Consider the following 16,909-nt stretch of genomic DNA (forward strand, 5'->3'; position numbering starts at 1 on the left):
TTAGTTTGCTGCAACCTCGTTAACCAAAAGCTGTAATTCTAATTTTAACTCATCATCCATGGTGGCAGGAACACGCAGGCTCTTTCTTCCCTATTTTAGCTGCGCGCTATTAACACTAATGGGCGGGGTTAGGCGCTGATTTACGCAACGAGGTTCCTGTTTGATAAATATGATGCAAAATACAGTGCGCTATATGAGGTTTGGCAAAGGCACTGATTGCGCTGCGGTCGCAATGTTAGTAAATGAGGCCCTCAGTCTCTCTTTCTGTCTTAATCTCACACATTCACACACGCAGACGTTGGGCCCATTTTCTGTATTAGTAATCTACTTGCCCTCACACACACTCTCCCACTCTCGCTTCCTTTCTGTCTGTCTCCTTCTCACACCACACACACACACACACACACACACACACACACACACACACGTCCCCCATCTTCCGGTCTCTTCTCTGGCCTCATTACTCTAGTTCCCTAGTAGGAGCTGTGTAACACTACACAGTGAAAAGGCCATGCGTACCAAGTGCACCATCATTCTTTGCTTAAAACAGGCTCCTCTTCGTGTGTGTGTGTGTGTGTGTGTGTGTGTGCGTCTGTCGTGTGTTTGCGTGTGCGTGTGGTGTGTGTTGGTGTGTCTGTGGTGTGTCTGTGTGTGTCTGTGTGTGTCTGTCGTGTGTTTGCGTGTGTGTGTGTGTGTGTGTGTGTGTGTGTGTGTGTGTGTGTGTGTCGCACCTGTCTCACCATCCTACAGAATCAGGTTCCCTATATTTAGCAGCAGCCATCCAGAGCACTCCGATATGAAGGACACACACACACACGTTAAAACACACACATGGTGCTCCATTCTTGCCCAATTATGGTTTCTAGATCTTTTCTTCCCCTCTCAGAGTTTATTTTCTTTATTCTCTCCTCTTGGTTTTTTTCCCCTCTCTCACGCAGGAGCCTCCTCGGGACTAGCTAACGACAATTTTGCAAATTTTGACAACTTCCCCAAATCCTGTAGTGCGGACTTTGGAGCGATGGGCCAGCGAGGCACGTCGGCAGGCGCAGGCAGAGTAGACGGCGCTAGCGTGCCCGCCGATAAATATGCCGCCCTGGCAGACGTGGACAGCATCTTTAACTCGGCCCAGTCTGAGTCAGGTATGCCCACGCCAGAGCTACTGGAAGCATCCCCTGTGTGTGGCAGAGGCAGAGAGTGGGCACCTCAGTGGGCAGCTGGCTCTGGGCAGGGTCTGGGGGTGGTTTAGCGCCGGGTCCCACCCAGAGCTGGGCTGCCCTCTGAGCCGCTTACTCAACACACAGGTAGGATCTGCAGCAAAACGGGTATAGGGGTTGGAAAAGCAGAAACACATAGGGGTTGAACAGTAGATGCAGCTCTACCCTGAAGGTGGCCATTATCAATATCACCACTAGGGGGTGAGGAAGGATTGAAAAATGGGTGCTGCATCAATATAAGGTGGGGCTTTGAGTCTAGGGTAGGATTCCTGTGGGACACTTTAACAACAGAAATCTGAGCCATATATATATACTTTATAGATATATAAATATATATATTCTTTCTAAATGTAATTGATGAATAATTATAGCAACTTCTGCTTCAATGTCTGAATACCAGGAAGCTTGAAACAATAGCACAGTAGTAGATGTCAGTTCAAAGGTCAATTGTAGCTTCAATGTTTTGGTCATACTTGTCATAGTTTTCTCAGATGTGGAGGGCCCTGCCAGTCTTCCATGGGAATTGCCTGGGTGACCTGGTGCCACAACCTTTTTGTTTGAGATGATATTAACACACAGAATATTTCACTACGGTAGCTTGGACGCAGTAAGCAGTTTTGGTAGGTGCTCCCCTTACAGAGCAAGGTTCTTTTTGTGAGCCGCCACCATTTCCAGTCAGTGCCACCACATTTACAGAAAGGCAAATGGTTCAGCTCAGCTCAGCTCAGCGCTCTGTCCCTCTGTGGTCCTAGAGGGTGTGCTCCGCCAGGAGGCATCACATCTGTTTTTATGCACACACACACACACACACACACACACACACACACACACACACACACCAGTCTGCATCGTCTGCCTGGTTCCCTATAAACTCCATTGTTCTATCTCCTCTTGAGCGAACACCAGTATTCCTAATACATCCCTTTTGCCAACTGCCCAGACAACGGCATTAGACACCATCAAACAAGGTCTCACAAACATCGAAACTTTTCCATTGTCATTTCATCCCAGAAGACTAACATTTAAACGCCTCTTGGATAATCACCCTTCATGATTTGTATCTTGCGACTAGCCGTTAGATGTGTCTAAGAGAAAAACCCTCTTTGTAAAATTGGCCCGATGTCTTTGGAGGGTGCTGAAGTATATTGTAATAGTTACTTTTGAACTTCAGTTGTTTGTTTGGGAAAAGGTGTAAGGCAAATGCAATGGACTTCTGCAACCATAAATGTCAGGCCAGGGGAGGGAGCAGTAAAGAGTTGCTCCATGAAGTCGTGTCAAACAGGCCTCAGGGTGAACCAGTATGAAAGGCACTGGCAGGAGCCACATGGGAAGCGTTAGTGATCATGACATGCATGGAGCATTCAGTAGTCAAAAGAGCATGACTATGAATCAGTATTAATGCCTTAGGTCATTAGTCTTTAGAAGAGCTATCCACCTTCATGTCGATGGTGTAACGCCATAAAGACCCTTTCACTCCCCCACTCACCCCCACTCTTGTGTCTGTGTGTCTGCGCTACAGGGGGCGCCGTCCCGAGCGGGGTGAGCTCTGCACCCCCCTCAGCAGGCGTGGGGCCCCCGCCGGCCCCCAGTGGCTCCATGAGGGGGGACCGCTACGCCGCCTTGGCCGAGCTGGACAACGTCTTCAGTACTCCCCCCACCAGCGGCTACAACACCAGCAGCACGGCGCAGGAGTGAGACACTACTCTGTCCAAATATCTGTTTGCCTGCCTGTCGGTCTATCTGTCTGTCCATCAGTTTGTCCGTCTGTGTTTATCAGCTCTTCTGAATATCTTTAATGCTTGCTTGCCTAATATCCTTCCCTTGACTTTCTTGTCGACGCCCCCTTGCAACCCGTAGTCTTTTCTTACTGCCATCTGTTGTGTTTGGCTCACTTTCAGCTGTTTTTAAAATCAGCAGACTATGACCTTCTCAGGACTCACTCACTCACTCTCTCTCTCTCTCTCTGTGTCTCACTGTCTCTCTCTCTGTGTTTGTGTGTGTGTGTGTGTGTGTGTGTGTGTGTGTGTGTGTGTGTGTGTGTGTGTGTGTGTGTGTGTGTGTGTGTGTGTGTGTGTGTGTGTGTGTGTGTCTCTCAGAACCATGTTTGGTGCTGTGACTGGTGTGTCCTCAGCACAGACACAGCAAGGACTACCCAGCATGCCTCAGGGCTTTGGAGGTAGGTTCTGATGAAGTTCTGAAGCTCTTGTGGTGCCACTGTCTTCACTACAACTCACTTCATTTTTCTGTTCTGTGTTGTTGATTGTTTGTTTGTTTGTTTTTTCCTGGTGCCAGTGGGCCCTTCAACAAACCCTTTTGTTGCCTCAGCGGCCCCAGCAGTGACCACTACTAACCCGTTTCAGACCAATGGCAGAGCAGCAGCTGTGGCCGCAGCAGGTGAGGGTGGAGCTTACAGAACTAAGACCCAATCACAAATGTTTCTGGCCGCCTACTTAATAATATTTTTGGAATTGTACGTGGTTTTTATTGTTTGTTTGCTTTTTTTTTGCATCAAAACAGTAAGATCCTTTTAACCCGTATTAACCCTCCTATTATGTTCAAATTTTACCCACATCTATTATGCTTGGGGTCAATTTGACCCCAGCAATTTAAACCTCCAAAAAATTATTATAATTCTTTTTTTTTACCCAAGTTTTTGTGTCAGGTACTTTAGGTTTGTTTGTTGACTACCTAAATAGCCCTTAAAAATAAAACAATACCCCCACCCACCCTCTTTATACATCCAGAATACGTGTTACGCGACTATGGAGAAATATGCAGATCCCCATAAAATCTCACTGATTGACCTAAAATTGGAAAGAGATATCCTTCTGGTGTTTTTATGGCTTCATATTATTTCTAAGTACATATTGTTGCTATCTATAACATTTGGAGTAAAAAACTATTTCTTTTATCAAGAAAAGTAACAATGTGATGAAAAAAGTTGATATTTCTTGTATATTTTATACAATTAAAACAGCCTGGGGTCAAATTGACCCCAAACAACACCTATGCGTAAAGTATGTGTACAGGACATTGAAAACATATCATCATGTTAATTTTGTCTTTACCCAGTTGTCCCCATTAAATTAGGAAAAGTCATTAAATATGAAGCAAAAAAAATGATGTCAAACATTTATTTAGAGACGTTAAACATTGAATGGGGTCAAATTGACCACAAACATAATAGGAGGGTTAAAGCACGGCAAACCACTGGCTAAAAGTCAGTTTACGGAGTCAGTCAGTTTGCCCAGTAAAGCAGTCAGCAGTCTAAAGAAGTATACTCTGGTGTATAGTATACTCTAAAGCAGTCTAAAGAAGTATACTCTGGTTTATAGTATACTCTAAAGCAGTCTAAAGAAGTATACTCTGGTGTATAGTATACTCTAAAGCAGTCTAAAGAAGTATACTCTGGTGTTGAGATTCCCTGTTTCATCTCATGGATTATTCAGCACACACATGAAACACACAGTCATGTAAATGCATTTACAGAATGAGGCCAAATGTGACAGGAATACACACACACACATCTCTCTCTCTCTCTCTCTCTCTCTCAACATTGCTGGCATTACAAAACAAAGTTTCAGGAGACCACGAAAATCTTGTCATTTCAGGACAGATAATATCAGATATCCTGCATAACATGAATTGTATGGTAATTTCGTAAAATGCTATTATTGTTGTGTAGTGAGATTATGATACTGCCACAATGTAATGTTTAAATATGAATGTGTTTGGATGTTTAGCACATGGCCATGCAGACAACCCTTGGACTTGGGTGCATTTATTACCAATTTTGGGAGCTGGTTTAGCTCTAACCTTGAGTGGCGTGGTGCGTGTTTCCGGTGTGTGTGTGTGTGTGCGTGTGTGTGTGTGTGCGTTTTTCCGGTGTGTGTGTGCGTGCGTGTGTGTGCGTGTGTGTGCGTGTTTCCGGTGTGTGTGTGTGTGCGTGTGTGTGTGTGCGTGTTTCCGGTGTGTGTGTGTGTGTGTGTGTGTGTGTGTGTGCGTGCGTGCGTGTGTGTGTGTGTGTGTGTGTGTGTGCGTGTGTGAGAGTAAGGAAGGGTAAGACACACTCATGGCTCTGTTTGTTTGTTGCCATGCTGGTCAGGCTTCTTAGGAGCCCTACAGGGGCAGTGTTTCCCACCTGCTTATTTTGGTAGGTTTCTTTCTCTATCTACTGATCTATCAATCCCCCCCCCCCCCCAGCCCCCTTCTCTTTACCTCCTTCTCTCTCTCTCTTTGCTCACTCTCTCCTCTCTCTAACTAACTAACTCAACCTCTGTCTCGTACAGTTAGCCTGTGCTAGTGCATTTCTAGAGCCTGCTGGAACTCATGTTCCATGATGCACTGGCCAAACCCTTTAGACAGCGCACCTCTCAACTTAGTGCTACCACAGCACCATCCTGCCCCTCTGTCCTGGCCACACACATCTCCTGTGCAGGCCATGCAGTTAACTCCTTTATGTGGGTCTCCTTACCTCTCTCTCTCTCTCTCTCTCTCTCTGTCTCTGTCTCCAATTCTCATCACCTCATTTATTCTCTGTTTTACCCTCTGTGTCTCCTCAGCCCTTGGCAGTTGTGAGTTTTACCCTGTAGTGCCTTTGAGATCCTAAATCCACACATTCTACCTTTATCCTCTGATGTGGGAGTCGGTGCCTGTTAAAGTTTATAATAAACGTGCAGAGAGAGGATTTGACGGTAGATAAATGAATAAACTAACTGTTCCCAGATCAGATATAACGGTCTAATGTTGGCTGCTGGTACCTGTCCATTTGAGCAGATGCTTGTAGGAGTAGAGATGCCTGTCAGAGTGGGAGTGTTGCACCAGGGACAGGCCTTCCCCGTCCAAGTCAGCTTTATTTCATCTAAGAAATACTGAATGAGTTATGGTGTTTGTCAAGGGTGTCCCAACTTTAGGGTCATATAAAGACTGTTTGGACCCGGGACATCAGGGGTCTCGGAAGTCTTTATTTGACTCTCACAACCCCACTCCAACTGTTGGGGGTGTTCTGCTTGTGGGTTTGATTGGAAAGGAACCAGACATCCTGCTAGTGAGTCAAAATGTTGTAAGACCACCCATTTTGGTTGAAATAGTATTGGCGACCAAAGGAAATCTTTTTTTCCACAAACCACAATTTTTTCAAATTTGTATCTGTGAAAGTATTGTCAGATGGGGGAATCAGTATACGTGGCTTTAGCTGAGCCCCCATCCAACTCATTCACATATTTCACATTTAAGCGCAATCATGATCATTTGGCAAAAGCAAATGTGAGTCTGTGTTATGCGAATTGAAAGTTGGACACTCTCCTGATCAAGGGAGGAGTTGTGAATAGCTGTGGTTGAGGCAATTTTAAAGGCAAGTGCAATTTGATGCCAATAAACCCAATTTCATTAACCTTAGTTGCATTTTACTCTATGTGAATCAGTAGTTAACTCATCCCCCTATAGCAAATTCATTTCTTATTATATTTAAATTTCATGCCATTTTGAAGCGTTTCCAGTTAGGATTTCCTATTCAAAGGTACAAAATTTGTATAAAAAAGTTGGATGGAAACCCAGCTAGTGATATAACATCTGGCTACATATGGCCCAAAACTGACCCTAGACCAGTTTTCTACGAAGACTGGCCCTGACCATCACTGCCCACTGTTTGTGTCTAAAAGTGTTGCAGAAGATTTTGTGTGTATGTGTTTGACTTCAGAATACAGAAGATGCTCTTAAACAAACTCATTCATTGATAATGGACAGACACTGGTGTTTGTTTTCTTGTTGAGAGTAAACCATATTTGTATGTATTGAGTGGTCTAACGGAGATCTTGTGTGTGTGTGTGTGTGTGTGTGTGTTCAGCCTCGTTTGGCACAGGTTCCATGAGTATGCCAGCTGGCTTTGGAAATGCAGCGGCATACAACATGCCCACCAGCTTTAGCGGAACCTTCCAGCAAGCCTTCCCTGGGCAGGCCTTCCCTCCAACACAGGCCTTCCCCCCAACACAGGCCTTCCCTCCGACGCAGGCCTTCCCTCCAACACAGGCCTTTGCCCCAACGCAGGCCTTCCCCCCAACACAGGCCTTCCCCCCAACGCAGGCCTTCCCCCCAACACAGGCATTCCCCCCACAGCCCAACGGTACATGTCTGTTTGTCTGTCTTTCTGTGTCTGCCTGCCTGTTTGTGGAGGACACATAGTGTGTGTGTGTGTGTGTGTGTGTCTGTGTACCTGTGCACTTGTGTGTAACTGCTGTGGTTAATGTATTTGAAAGTACAACCTGTGAATCACTAATCTGAACAAAGCATGTGTATGTTGTTGTCAGTCATGCAGCCTCATGACGTGCAGGTGTGCATGTTATACACGTGTCTCTGTTGTGTACGTCCATGTAGGTGTGGGTAGGTTTGTGTGTTTGGAGTTTGGAGCATGCTGTGTTTTTCTGTGTTGTGCTCCGTGCAAATACAGGGTTTTTGTGTGTGTGTGTGTGTGTGTTTGAGAGATAGCCAGACAGAGTGTGCATTAATTGTCTTGCGTGTTTTGTTTTGTGTAGGGACGAGCTTCAGTGCTTTTGGTCAGCCCAAGCCTGTTCCTGCATTCGGCCAGCACATGGCTGCTCCTGGGGTCTCCAGCAATCCCTTCCTCGTGAGTCTGGTGTTTTTTCTTCTCTCTTTCTCTCTCCCCTTCTCACCAACACCAACACATACCCAAACAAGGTCCCATTGTGTTGTTTCACTGCACACCTCTCTCAAAGCTTCATGCTGACTGGCTCTCTGTCTCCTCTCCCTCAGGTGGGAGCTCCTGCTGCACAGTACCCCACAGGAAACAACTCCACGAACCCCTTCTTATAGGGCCTCCTCACCCACAGGGGGGCGCTGTGGCTGCGCTTGCACCTCTTGCACTGTTTCCGTTCAACAGGAGTAGCTTTAAAAGAAAACAAAAAAGGAAACCTTTTCTAAAGGACCTGCAATTTTTTGTAACCAATTTTAAGAACATAAGTGGCATAAAAAAAAGAGAGAAAGAATGAAAGAAAAAAGCACCAACAGCAGCTGTGAACAACTTTGACTGTGATGACATCGCCCATGGCAACCAAACAAGCAGGGTAACGTGGGGTGCAAAGAGAAGGGTGCCCTCGTCACCCCTCTTTGGGATGAGACCTCTGAACGCCTTCCTGCAGAGGTCCACACCTCTGCGCAAACTGACTGACTACCACCGGCGACTAAGTTATTATTGCAAACCCTACCCCTCCACGCATCGTGCTGCAACCCTGTACAGAATTTCATTTCGTTTTCATTCATTTTTTTTTTTTTTCTTAGCAGAGGCCAGACTTTAGCTCTTTTGTGCATATCAGTATTTGTATCTTTTAACACATTGTGTTAAGTTCTGAGGGTTTGTGGGCTGAGGAACGTGGGGCACCTCCCTAAATGGCTGCAGTGACTGAACCAGGCTTCCAGGAGAGCAAAACCCATCCATTCACCCCTACACACACACACACACACACACACACACACACACACACCTATACACACACACACACAGCTGTGAGACTGCGCTGGCGGAAGCCCCTTGGACTGGACAGACCACTTCTACTGGTCGTTACGTTAAATTTAAGTTAATGTGTGTATATATATTATATATACAGTATATATTAAAAAGGAATTTTAACTAAAACATTTCAAGCGTAATGGTTCCGAATGTTTTCTGTATAAAAAAAAGATTTATTAACATCTTTTGTAGTGTGAATGTGTTTTAAAACCCAAAATATATATGAAGACGGCGTAGACATACATATGCATCCATTGAGTTTAGGGGCGTTGCAGAAGACCTGCTACAGGTCAGGTTGGCAATAGTTCTCTGTAAAGTCATGGAAGGCTGTCTCATTTGTCAGGGTATATCCCAGAAATGCAAACTTTTTTATTTTTTACTATTTTGAATGCTTGCATCCAGGTTGAATTCAACTTTTACCCATTTTGTGTGGGCCAGGAATGCAAAACTTAATTCCACACATCTGCCTTCGTACACCATCAGAGCCGTGTACCCTGTATTGGGAAAATCCCCCATCACTCTCCAGTACATTGCCACTGTCCACCACACTCAGTGTAGTTGTAGGATATTACCATGATCTCTCTCCTGTTTCTGGTTCCACAGATTGCCTCCGATGCCTTGTTTTCAGTCATTATACGAGTGTAGTATACTAAGATTGTGTACTAGCATGGCACGTAGCGGAAGGCAACACTGCAGGGAAGACTGGCTTAGAGCCTGTGCAAAAATTGAAGATGGCACCAGCGTCTGTTTAACTGACTGGTGCCTGGAAAGCTTGAGCTTGAGTGGCATGTGTTTCTGAACCGAATCAGAACTTGTGTTCCGCCCCGGAGTGTGTGTCCGTGTGTGTGGCCACAGCCTGCTTGGGAGGGTCCTTGTGTCTTCTGCAGCGGAGCGAGATGTACAGGCCCCAGACAAAGAACACTAGAGCGATGAAGCAGAAGTAGCTTGCGTAGACGATGAACTGGAAGACAAACAGAGGAAAGAATAGCTGTGGTGAACTGAACCACGAGTTCATCATTTATGTGCATAGATGTGTCACATTTGGGGGTGCACTTGGCTATTTCACTATTCAGTTGACCAATCAATCTTGGCTATTTAAACACGTCCTCTGTCTTCACGACGTATTTCATGTGCGGTCCTGTATGGTTTACAAACAAACTCTGTTATATAGGCACTCTTTTGGATGAGCTTTCATCGTCAGTGTACCAGGTGCCGTAAGGATTTCCTTCCAATTCAATTTCCATTTTCATTTTTATTTCTTTGTCTAATGCCATTACAGCAAGCAGGCTCACTGAGGCAAGGAAAACAAGGAGTAACAGCTTCTTTTGCTCACATTTAGTGAACCCTAAGCTTAAAGTGCCAGATACTCCTAATTGTCCTCATCATAGTTTCATACTTTCAACCAACTCCTAAAGGCATATCCCAGTTTTTCTACTACCATGAGTGCGGTTACACAATGATGCCACTAAGAAACCATAGATAACTAAAAAGAGTTCAAAGTGGCAGTATCTATTTAGCATTCAGCTAAATCAGCACTTATTGAAGGTCATTGTGAAGTGATTCTTTTGAGGCAATGCAACCCAGCAACGGGTTCTCAACTAGGCAAGTTTGTCACTGTCCAGACACAGCTTCTTAGAAAAATGACCCAACTCACTTGTGTGACTATGTCCAAGCCCAGGCCTCGGCTGTCCACCACCACCAAAGTGATGACCGTTTGGAGGACCAGGCCACCAAAGTTGTTTGCCCCAAAGATCAGGGCATAACGCTCCATTGATAAATCTGCCGCAATCTGGAACCTGAATGAAAATAGCATGACTATGATTGCCGTATTGTTCTAATTATGTAGCTGTTATTGACAGCCATGCAATGATACTACTTAGGCACTAGGAGAAATGTGTCCTTATATATATATATACTCATGCAAGGATACTACTTAGGCACTAGGAGAAATGTGTCCTTATATATACTCATGCAAGGATACTACTTAGGCACTAGGAGAAATGTGTCCTTATACACTGTGTCTATCTACTGTTGATTGGTTTCCATAACATTTTTGGAATATAACATGATTTGAGATTTAAAGAAACAAATAACTTGGTGGCCTTGACTGAAACACTGTATATGCTTGGGTAGTGAATTATGGGTTTTAATCCTACTTTGTAGATACAATTTTAGCAGTAATTAAAATTGTATACGGAGGATGTGATTTCTTAACCCCCAAGGACCAGGAAGTAAATTTGTATGCTACCAGAGAACGTTCTGGTTGTATGTGTGCCAACAGAAATAAGCTAATCAGTGTAGACAAGACCCGACAGGAACAGGGCCGTCCCCTTACTGCCAGTCCACACTCACATTGCTATGGTGATGAGCAGCATGTAGAGGCACTTGAAGACCACGTATCCACAGTAGCATACCCAGATGTTTCCGGAGAAAACCATCAGGTAGAGGGCACCGCCACCCATCGCCGAGAAGGAGCCCAGTGCCAACTCACCCCACTGGTGCCAATTCACCTGTGTGAAGCCGATACCATAGGCAGTAGCAGCACCTGCCAACACAACACGAACACAACGACTGAAAACACCTCATCCTGACACACACCTCTCTCAGCGTTCCCTTATAAGACAAGAGGAGCCAGCTGAACTCAAATAACTGCTGCAATACGATTATAAACCAATAGGCCTCATGCATCATGCAATTCATCATGTTGCATAGTAGCATCTGTCTTAACTGTTTCCATCCTGTTCTTTGGGGGCATTTTTAAAGAGTTTTACTTCAGCAGTGCAATAGCTCCAATGTCAATTAAAGAAAAATAAACCCTCCAGGGCTCACCAAACAGATTGGAGACTGCCTCCACACCGCCATTGTAGACGGTGAAGTTGCTGGATGGTTCTATGTGTTCCCACAGCACCTGCACATAGTTGAGGATCTGGTTGTAACCACAGGTGGCAAGAGCCCACCACAGGGACCAGCGCAGAAGGCCCGGGGTGGAGTAGCACTGCAGGAAGTCCTTCCACAGCTGAGCCAGCACCCCCACGCAGCTAGCTCCACCACCGGCAGGATCTGCAGGACTCTCACACACACTAGTTCCACCGCTGACTGTACTCTCTGTGAGGATGCTAGGAGAGCGCCCCCTGGTGTCTGCTCTCTGAAGTGTAGCCAAGTCAGCAGGAGCTGTGAAGGTATGAGCATAAGAAGGAATGGTCTATATTGGAGGAAATGGGGAGTGTGTATTTAGATTAGTCTATTGTTTTATGGGTTACTGCAGAGGAGGAATGATACTTGCCTGTTATGTAGGAAGTGTCTTCTGGAGAGGGTGAATGATTTGGATTGATGTCCTCTGTTTTGGGGACATCTGTGACGGGGTGGTCATCTCCATCTTCCTCATGCTCTGTCCCACCTCTGCCTTCGCTCTTTCGTCTTCGGTGGAAGAACATGCTTCTCTGGGGCATAGGAAGGAGCCAGGAGACCCCCCATGCCAGTGCGGTGAGCACCAGAGTGATTACCAGTATGTAGTGGTAAGACAGCAGGCCGAACGAGACCAGGAGCTGGCCTAGCACTGAGCCCACTGTGTAGCCCATGAGTTGGGCCGCGCGGCAGAAGGAAGTGGCCTTGCGGTAGTGCTGGAGTTCCACCACACTGTAGATGTAGGCGTAGTAGGCCACATCGCTGGCCATCACCACGCCGTAGAAGAACTGCGTGGCTTGCATCTCCGCCACACTCTTCAGCCATAGCAGCATAGCAGTCACCACAAGCAGGGCGGAGCACTGGAACACCATCACAGGTTTGTAGCGCAGCCAATCGGTGAGCAGGAAAACAGGCACTAGGACTGCCAGGTAGGAGTAGGTTGACACTGGGAAGATCTGATTGGTCAACTGAAGGTAAGAGGAGAGACACGAAATGTGATGTGGGGTGGCATATGAGAGAGCTCAAATATGGCCACAAGGATGGTCAATCCTGTGAAAACTGTTAAATATTTCTATTTTGATGGGGTAAATTAATTAAAGGTGGAAACCATAAAATAATAGGTGAAGAGTCCTCTCTTAGCGCAGATACTGTACTCATTCACCCATAACAATTAGTCATATCGGTTAAGTATTAACAATTAGTAAGTATGACATTACAATGCATTAAAATACCCCTTTGGTATCGCTGACTCAGTTCAGTTACTCAAAGAAATCAGATCTCACAAGGTGCCTTAGGTTTATATTGGAATCTACACTCATGTGCTAGTTAGGAACCAGTTTATACTGGAATCTACACTCATGTGCTAGTTAGGAACCAGTTTATACTGGAATCTACACGCGTGCTAGTTAGGAACCAGTTTCCAGAACCTAGTCTTACCTGTTCTATGGTCAGGTTCTTGTCAGGTCCAGTGAGGAAAGGAGTGAGGAACGGTTCCAAAGGTTTGACTGTAGTGAAGAAACCGTAGACACACAGCAGAGTGGTGGGGTATGCCCAGCTTGTTCTCCATGTCTCCACACAGGTCATTGTACAGCAGTGTGTGTGTGTGTGTGTGTGTGAGAGAGAGAAATAGGTGTCCTAGGAAGAAGGACTCAGCTTGTCCCTGTAATATGCAGGGTACACAAACAAGATAGCAGTTAGCTTACAGTATGAATTTAGCAGTGCATGTTATGACGTACAGACATGCATTAATAATAAAGACAACATGTTATCTATGTGAATCAACACAAGAATTGTGTGTGTGTGTGTGTGTGTGTGAGTGTGTGAGTGTGTGAGTGTGTGAGTGAGTGAGTGAGTGAGTGAGTGATCATGCTCTATGTCTGTTACCTGTTCAGGTAACTGTTACAACAGCATGGTATGAGTGTTTTTCCCTTCGCTGTGTCTTCTGTTTCTGAATGAACTGGTGCTTTGGAGGACATGGGTGTGTGCGGGATCCAAACCTGTCAATGTGTAACCAGATCAAGGCAATGACTGATCGGCTCCCTCTGGTTAAGATATGCAGACAATAAACAGCACATGTTCAACCTTCATTTCAGTATTCATATTTTTTTAACATGGATGAGATGAAAAGCTAGTAGGACATGTTTGTTTCCATTGGGAGTCCATTTGGGACATTTGCAAACAGAGAACATCAAAGCTAGAAACAGCGCTTAGGAAATTATGAGTGATGACATTTCTGATCATATTGGCCACTAATATCGCTATTAGACAACACCAACTGCGCCTGGATACAATATAATTTGGCATGGGAGATCAAATCATGTTTCCATGATTTAATTGCCATGACAATTTAGTTTCCATGACATTGTTATGACTTCATTACCTAGGGTTGCCATTGTCAACAGTATGACTAACCACACTGACTATATTTTTTATAATCAATCTGAAGTTCCACAGCCAGGGCTGGGGAGTAACTATGTAGTTCCATATAACGGAGTTATGTTATTAAATTTCAAAATAAATGTAATTGTAATCGGTTACAGTTATTGAGTAAGGAATATGCAATAAAATTACAGTTACTAATAAAAATGGTGATGATTTCAAAGGGGGTTACATCTCATTATATCTTCTTCTGTAAAATGGTTTAAGCTGTAGAATAAAACATTCATTCTGTTGCTTTGCATCTTTTTACCACCGACACAGGCTCCAGTTATTTGGCATTATGTGCTCAAACTTTGAATGATGTGTTTGAATTTGCACCGCCTCTAATCTATCAATCAAAAAGTAATTAAAAGCAAGTCTAAAGAATTAAGTAAAATAGTTACATTAGTTCTTACATGTTTAACATCTGTAACCTATTACATTTCAAAAGTAACCTTCCCAACACTGGTCCCAGCCAAAGGAATCCTCCGATTAATCTTAGGGTGACATTTCAGCAGAAGAAGCTAGCAGTGCTACAGGTTTTTGTACAATTAAAGCAACATTATACATTTTTACTGTTTTTATTAAGGGATGTTTTTGTTATTAACATCTGATGGTCTGCACCTATGTGGTGGATTGGTAAATACACCTCACTTGCCCTTTTATGTCACTCAATCGCCTACACAGGTCTCTCTGAGGCTGCAGCGTCGACCTATGAGGTCATCTCTGCGCCTGAGAGTCCTAGAAAACCTGTCAGCGCCTGGCCTGATGTAGAGAAGATGGACTTCTCTCTGATGGTCTGTCATGTTGTAGAGCACAGACGGACGATTGAGTTACTTAAGTTAACACATAGTTGTCAGAAGTTATCTGCAATAACAGGGAACTGGAAATCATCTATGTTACTTTCAAGTTACTGTACTTCAAATTACTACTGCGTTTCATTGACTTTGTACCTGAACTCTGCACAATGACCATAAAGTTGAATCTAATCTAATCTAAACTTTTTAGGTAGTGGAGAGTGGTCCACCTGGAACTATATGAACCTGTAAGTCTTTCTCTGTCTGTCTCCCCCCTCTACCCTGGCCTGACTGCCACACACCTCCCCCCAGCCACTGAACATTTGCACTAAATTGTTCAATTGTCTATATCTATTTATTTAAAATTGTTGTCCATATCCATATTCATCGTACTTATATCTTATCATGTCTCCTACCTCATTTATAACTTCTACTGCCACCTTTACCTGTACTTCACCTGCATTTTACATATATCTATATCACATCTGTACTAATCACCATTATTGCTGCTCATGTTCTTACTGTTCATACCACTTATATCTTATGTCATACTGTATATATCCTATTTATCTATATTTATATTACCATTTTGCACATACTCTGCACTCTTCTGCTTTGCACTTCTGGTTAGATGCTAACTGCATTTCGTTGCCTCAGTACTTGTACTCATACGTATAGGCTTTTATGTTAGAGTTGGTGAGTACACCGATTCCATGATGAAAACCTCACCTAAAGACCTTCTATCTCATTGTCTCAACTCAGACGACCAAATGTGAGCTTAGCCAAACATGGTTGAGACGGTACCCCATACGTCGCTTCACCGTCTCCTCCCGGCCCTCGGTGAAATGCTGTGTTCCGATTAGATCTTTGATTTTGTCAACACTGAACAATCCAGAGGAACTGGTATGTACTGCAACAAGCTGTTGTGTTAAACATTTTTTTCAGCGCAAATAGCGAAATATTCACTTGACACATAATTCAACATTGACACATAATGGAATTACCTGTGAAGAAAGGTCTCTTTCCTGGTCCCAATTCAGGTCAGTTTGTCTTAACAAACCAAACTGACTCTAAACGAGACTTTCACTTAGCCAGAGCAAGCCGAGCACAGCAGCTCAAGAACGATGCAGGGGTGTGTAGCATGCAAAAGATGAAAGAGCCCTTGAAGACAGAAACACAGTCTATTATACAATGAGACAAAAGCAGGAAAGGGTTCAGGAAAGGGACAGCCTTTGTTCTTGAAGACAGAGGAACACTTGACAAACATGCCATATAATCCTCATGGACTGGAAGGATCAATTAGAGGAAAAGGTTTTTTGTTTTAATAGCATGTACTTTTCTGTATCAGTCCCTGTCCTAAATGTATCTAATTCCTCTGTAGATTTGACAAATTCATTGTATCTGTGTATGTTACATGAAGGCATGTGAATATCACATGATGATACTGCAGTGCAGAGACCATCTCTGTTTATCTCAGAAGTCAGTCCACCAGAGACCTCGTTGTTGTTTGGAATAACTAGCGAGCCCACGATCACTCACACAGTGCAGAGATTGGAGAGGTGCTTCTCCATCTCAATGCTGCTATTGGATCCACCACCTAAGGAAAACCAGCCTGGCTCAGGGGTGGCGGATCTTCTCAGGCAGCTTTGAAATAACGGAGGCATCTGCCAGAAATATTGTTAGTCTGGCCATTGTGTCCATCAAGAATAACCTTCCAGATCCTGACAGGGCAGAACAATCAGAGGAACTGAAACGGGCCCACAATGTTCTCGGGTAACTGTGCTGGGTGAAATCAGGATGATGGGGCCTATCATTGGGCCTATCAAAAGAATTGGCCTAGGAACTGGACCATTACTAAACACTTTCAGGGAGCCCTGTTCCTCCCGCGGTCAAAACGAGAGAATGCGGCTGTCACAGAATCCACTGGACTCCGTTGCCATCATCACGTCACATAATCCCAGCCCTGTTGAACTTTTGCAGCAGCCAGACTCAGAGATAATAAAGGCATCACCCGAGGTGAGACCCATCTGCCTGAAGACTGCTCAAGAAGGGTA

At 44.6% G+C, this 16,909-nt stretch overlaps 2 protein-coding genes across 4 annotated transcripts in view; one reads left to right on the forward strand and one right to left on the reverse strand.

Annotated features, from left to right (window-relative positions):
* Window positions 1-8,864, forward strand: part of agfg1a (ArfGAP with FG repeats 1a) — a 31,964-nt gene extending 23,100 nt beyond the window's left edge. For 2 of the 3 annotated variants that reach the window (XM_042708676.1, XM_031573170.2), the window contains exons 7-13: window positions 939-1,139; window positions 2,734-2,905; window positions 3,311-3,390; window positions 3,507-3,608; window positions 7,060-7,335; window positions 7,745-7,836; window positions 7,983-8,864. In XM_042708676.1, the coding sequence (XP_042564610.1) occupies window positions 939-1,139; window positions 2,734-2,905; window positions 3,311-3,390; window positions 3,507-3,608; window positions 7,060-7,335; window positions 7,745-7,836; window positions 7,983-8,042 (983 nt within the window). In that variant the 3' untranslated portion in view covers window positions 8,043-8,864. The remainder of the gene's footprint in view (window positions 1-938; window positions 1,140-2,733; window positions 2,906-3,310; window positions 3,391-3,506; window positions 3,609-7,059; window positions 7,336-7,744; window positions 7,837-7,982) is intronic. The other variant, XM_031573171.2, reaches the window with a different exon arrangement.
* A 118-nt stretch (window positions 8,865-8,982) lies between these two features.
* slc19a3a (solute carrier family 19 member 3a) lies at window positions 8,983-16,068 on the reverse strand. The gene is made up of 8 exons (XM_012826815.3): window positions 15,860-16,068; window positions 13,525-13,637; window positions 13,078-13,300; window positions 12,020-12,608; window positions 11,566-11,907; window positions 11,089-11,281; window positions 10,391-10,532; window positions 8,983-9,697 (listed from the first exon to the last, which is right to left on the reverse strand). The coding sequence occupies exons 3-8, from the start codon at window positions 13,222-13,224 to the stop codon at window positions 9,542-9,544; spliced, it is 1,569 nt and encodes a 522-aa protein (XP_012682269.1). The 5' UTR covers window positions 13,225-13,300; window positions 13,525-13,637; window positions 15,860-16,068; the 3' UTR covers window positions 8,983-9,541.
* Window positions 16,069-16,909: the final 841 nt, after the last annotated feature.

This window comes from Clupea harengus, chromosome 9 (assembly GCF_900700415.2).
Source record: "Clupea harengus chromosome 9, Ch_v2.0.2, whole genome shotgun sequence".
In the NCBI taxonomy this organism is placed as follows: Eukaryota; Metazoa; Chordata; class Actinopteri; order Clupeiformes; family Clupeidae; genus Clupea; species Clupea harengus.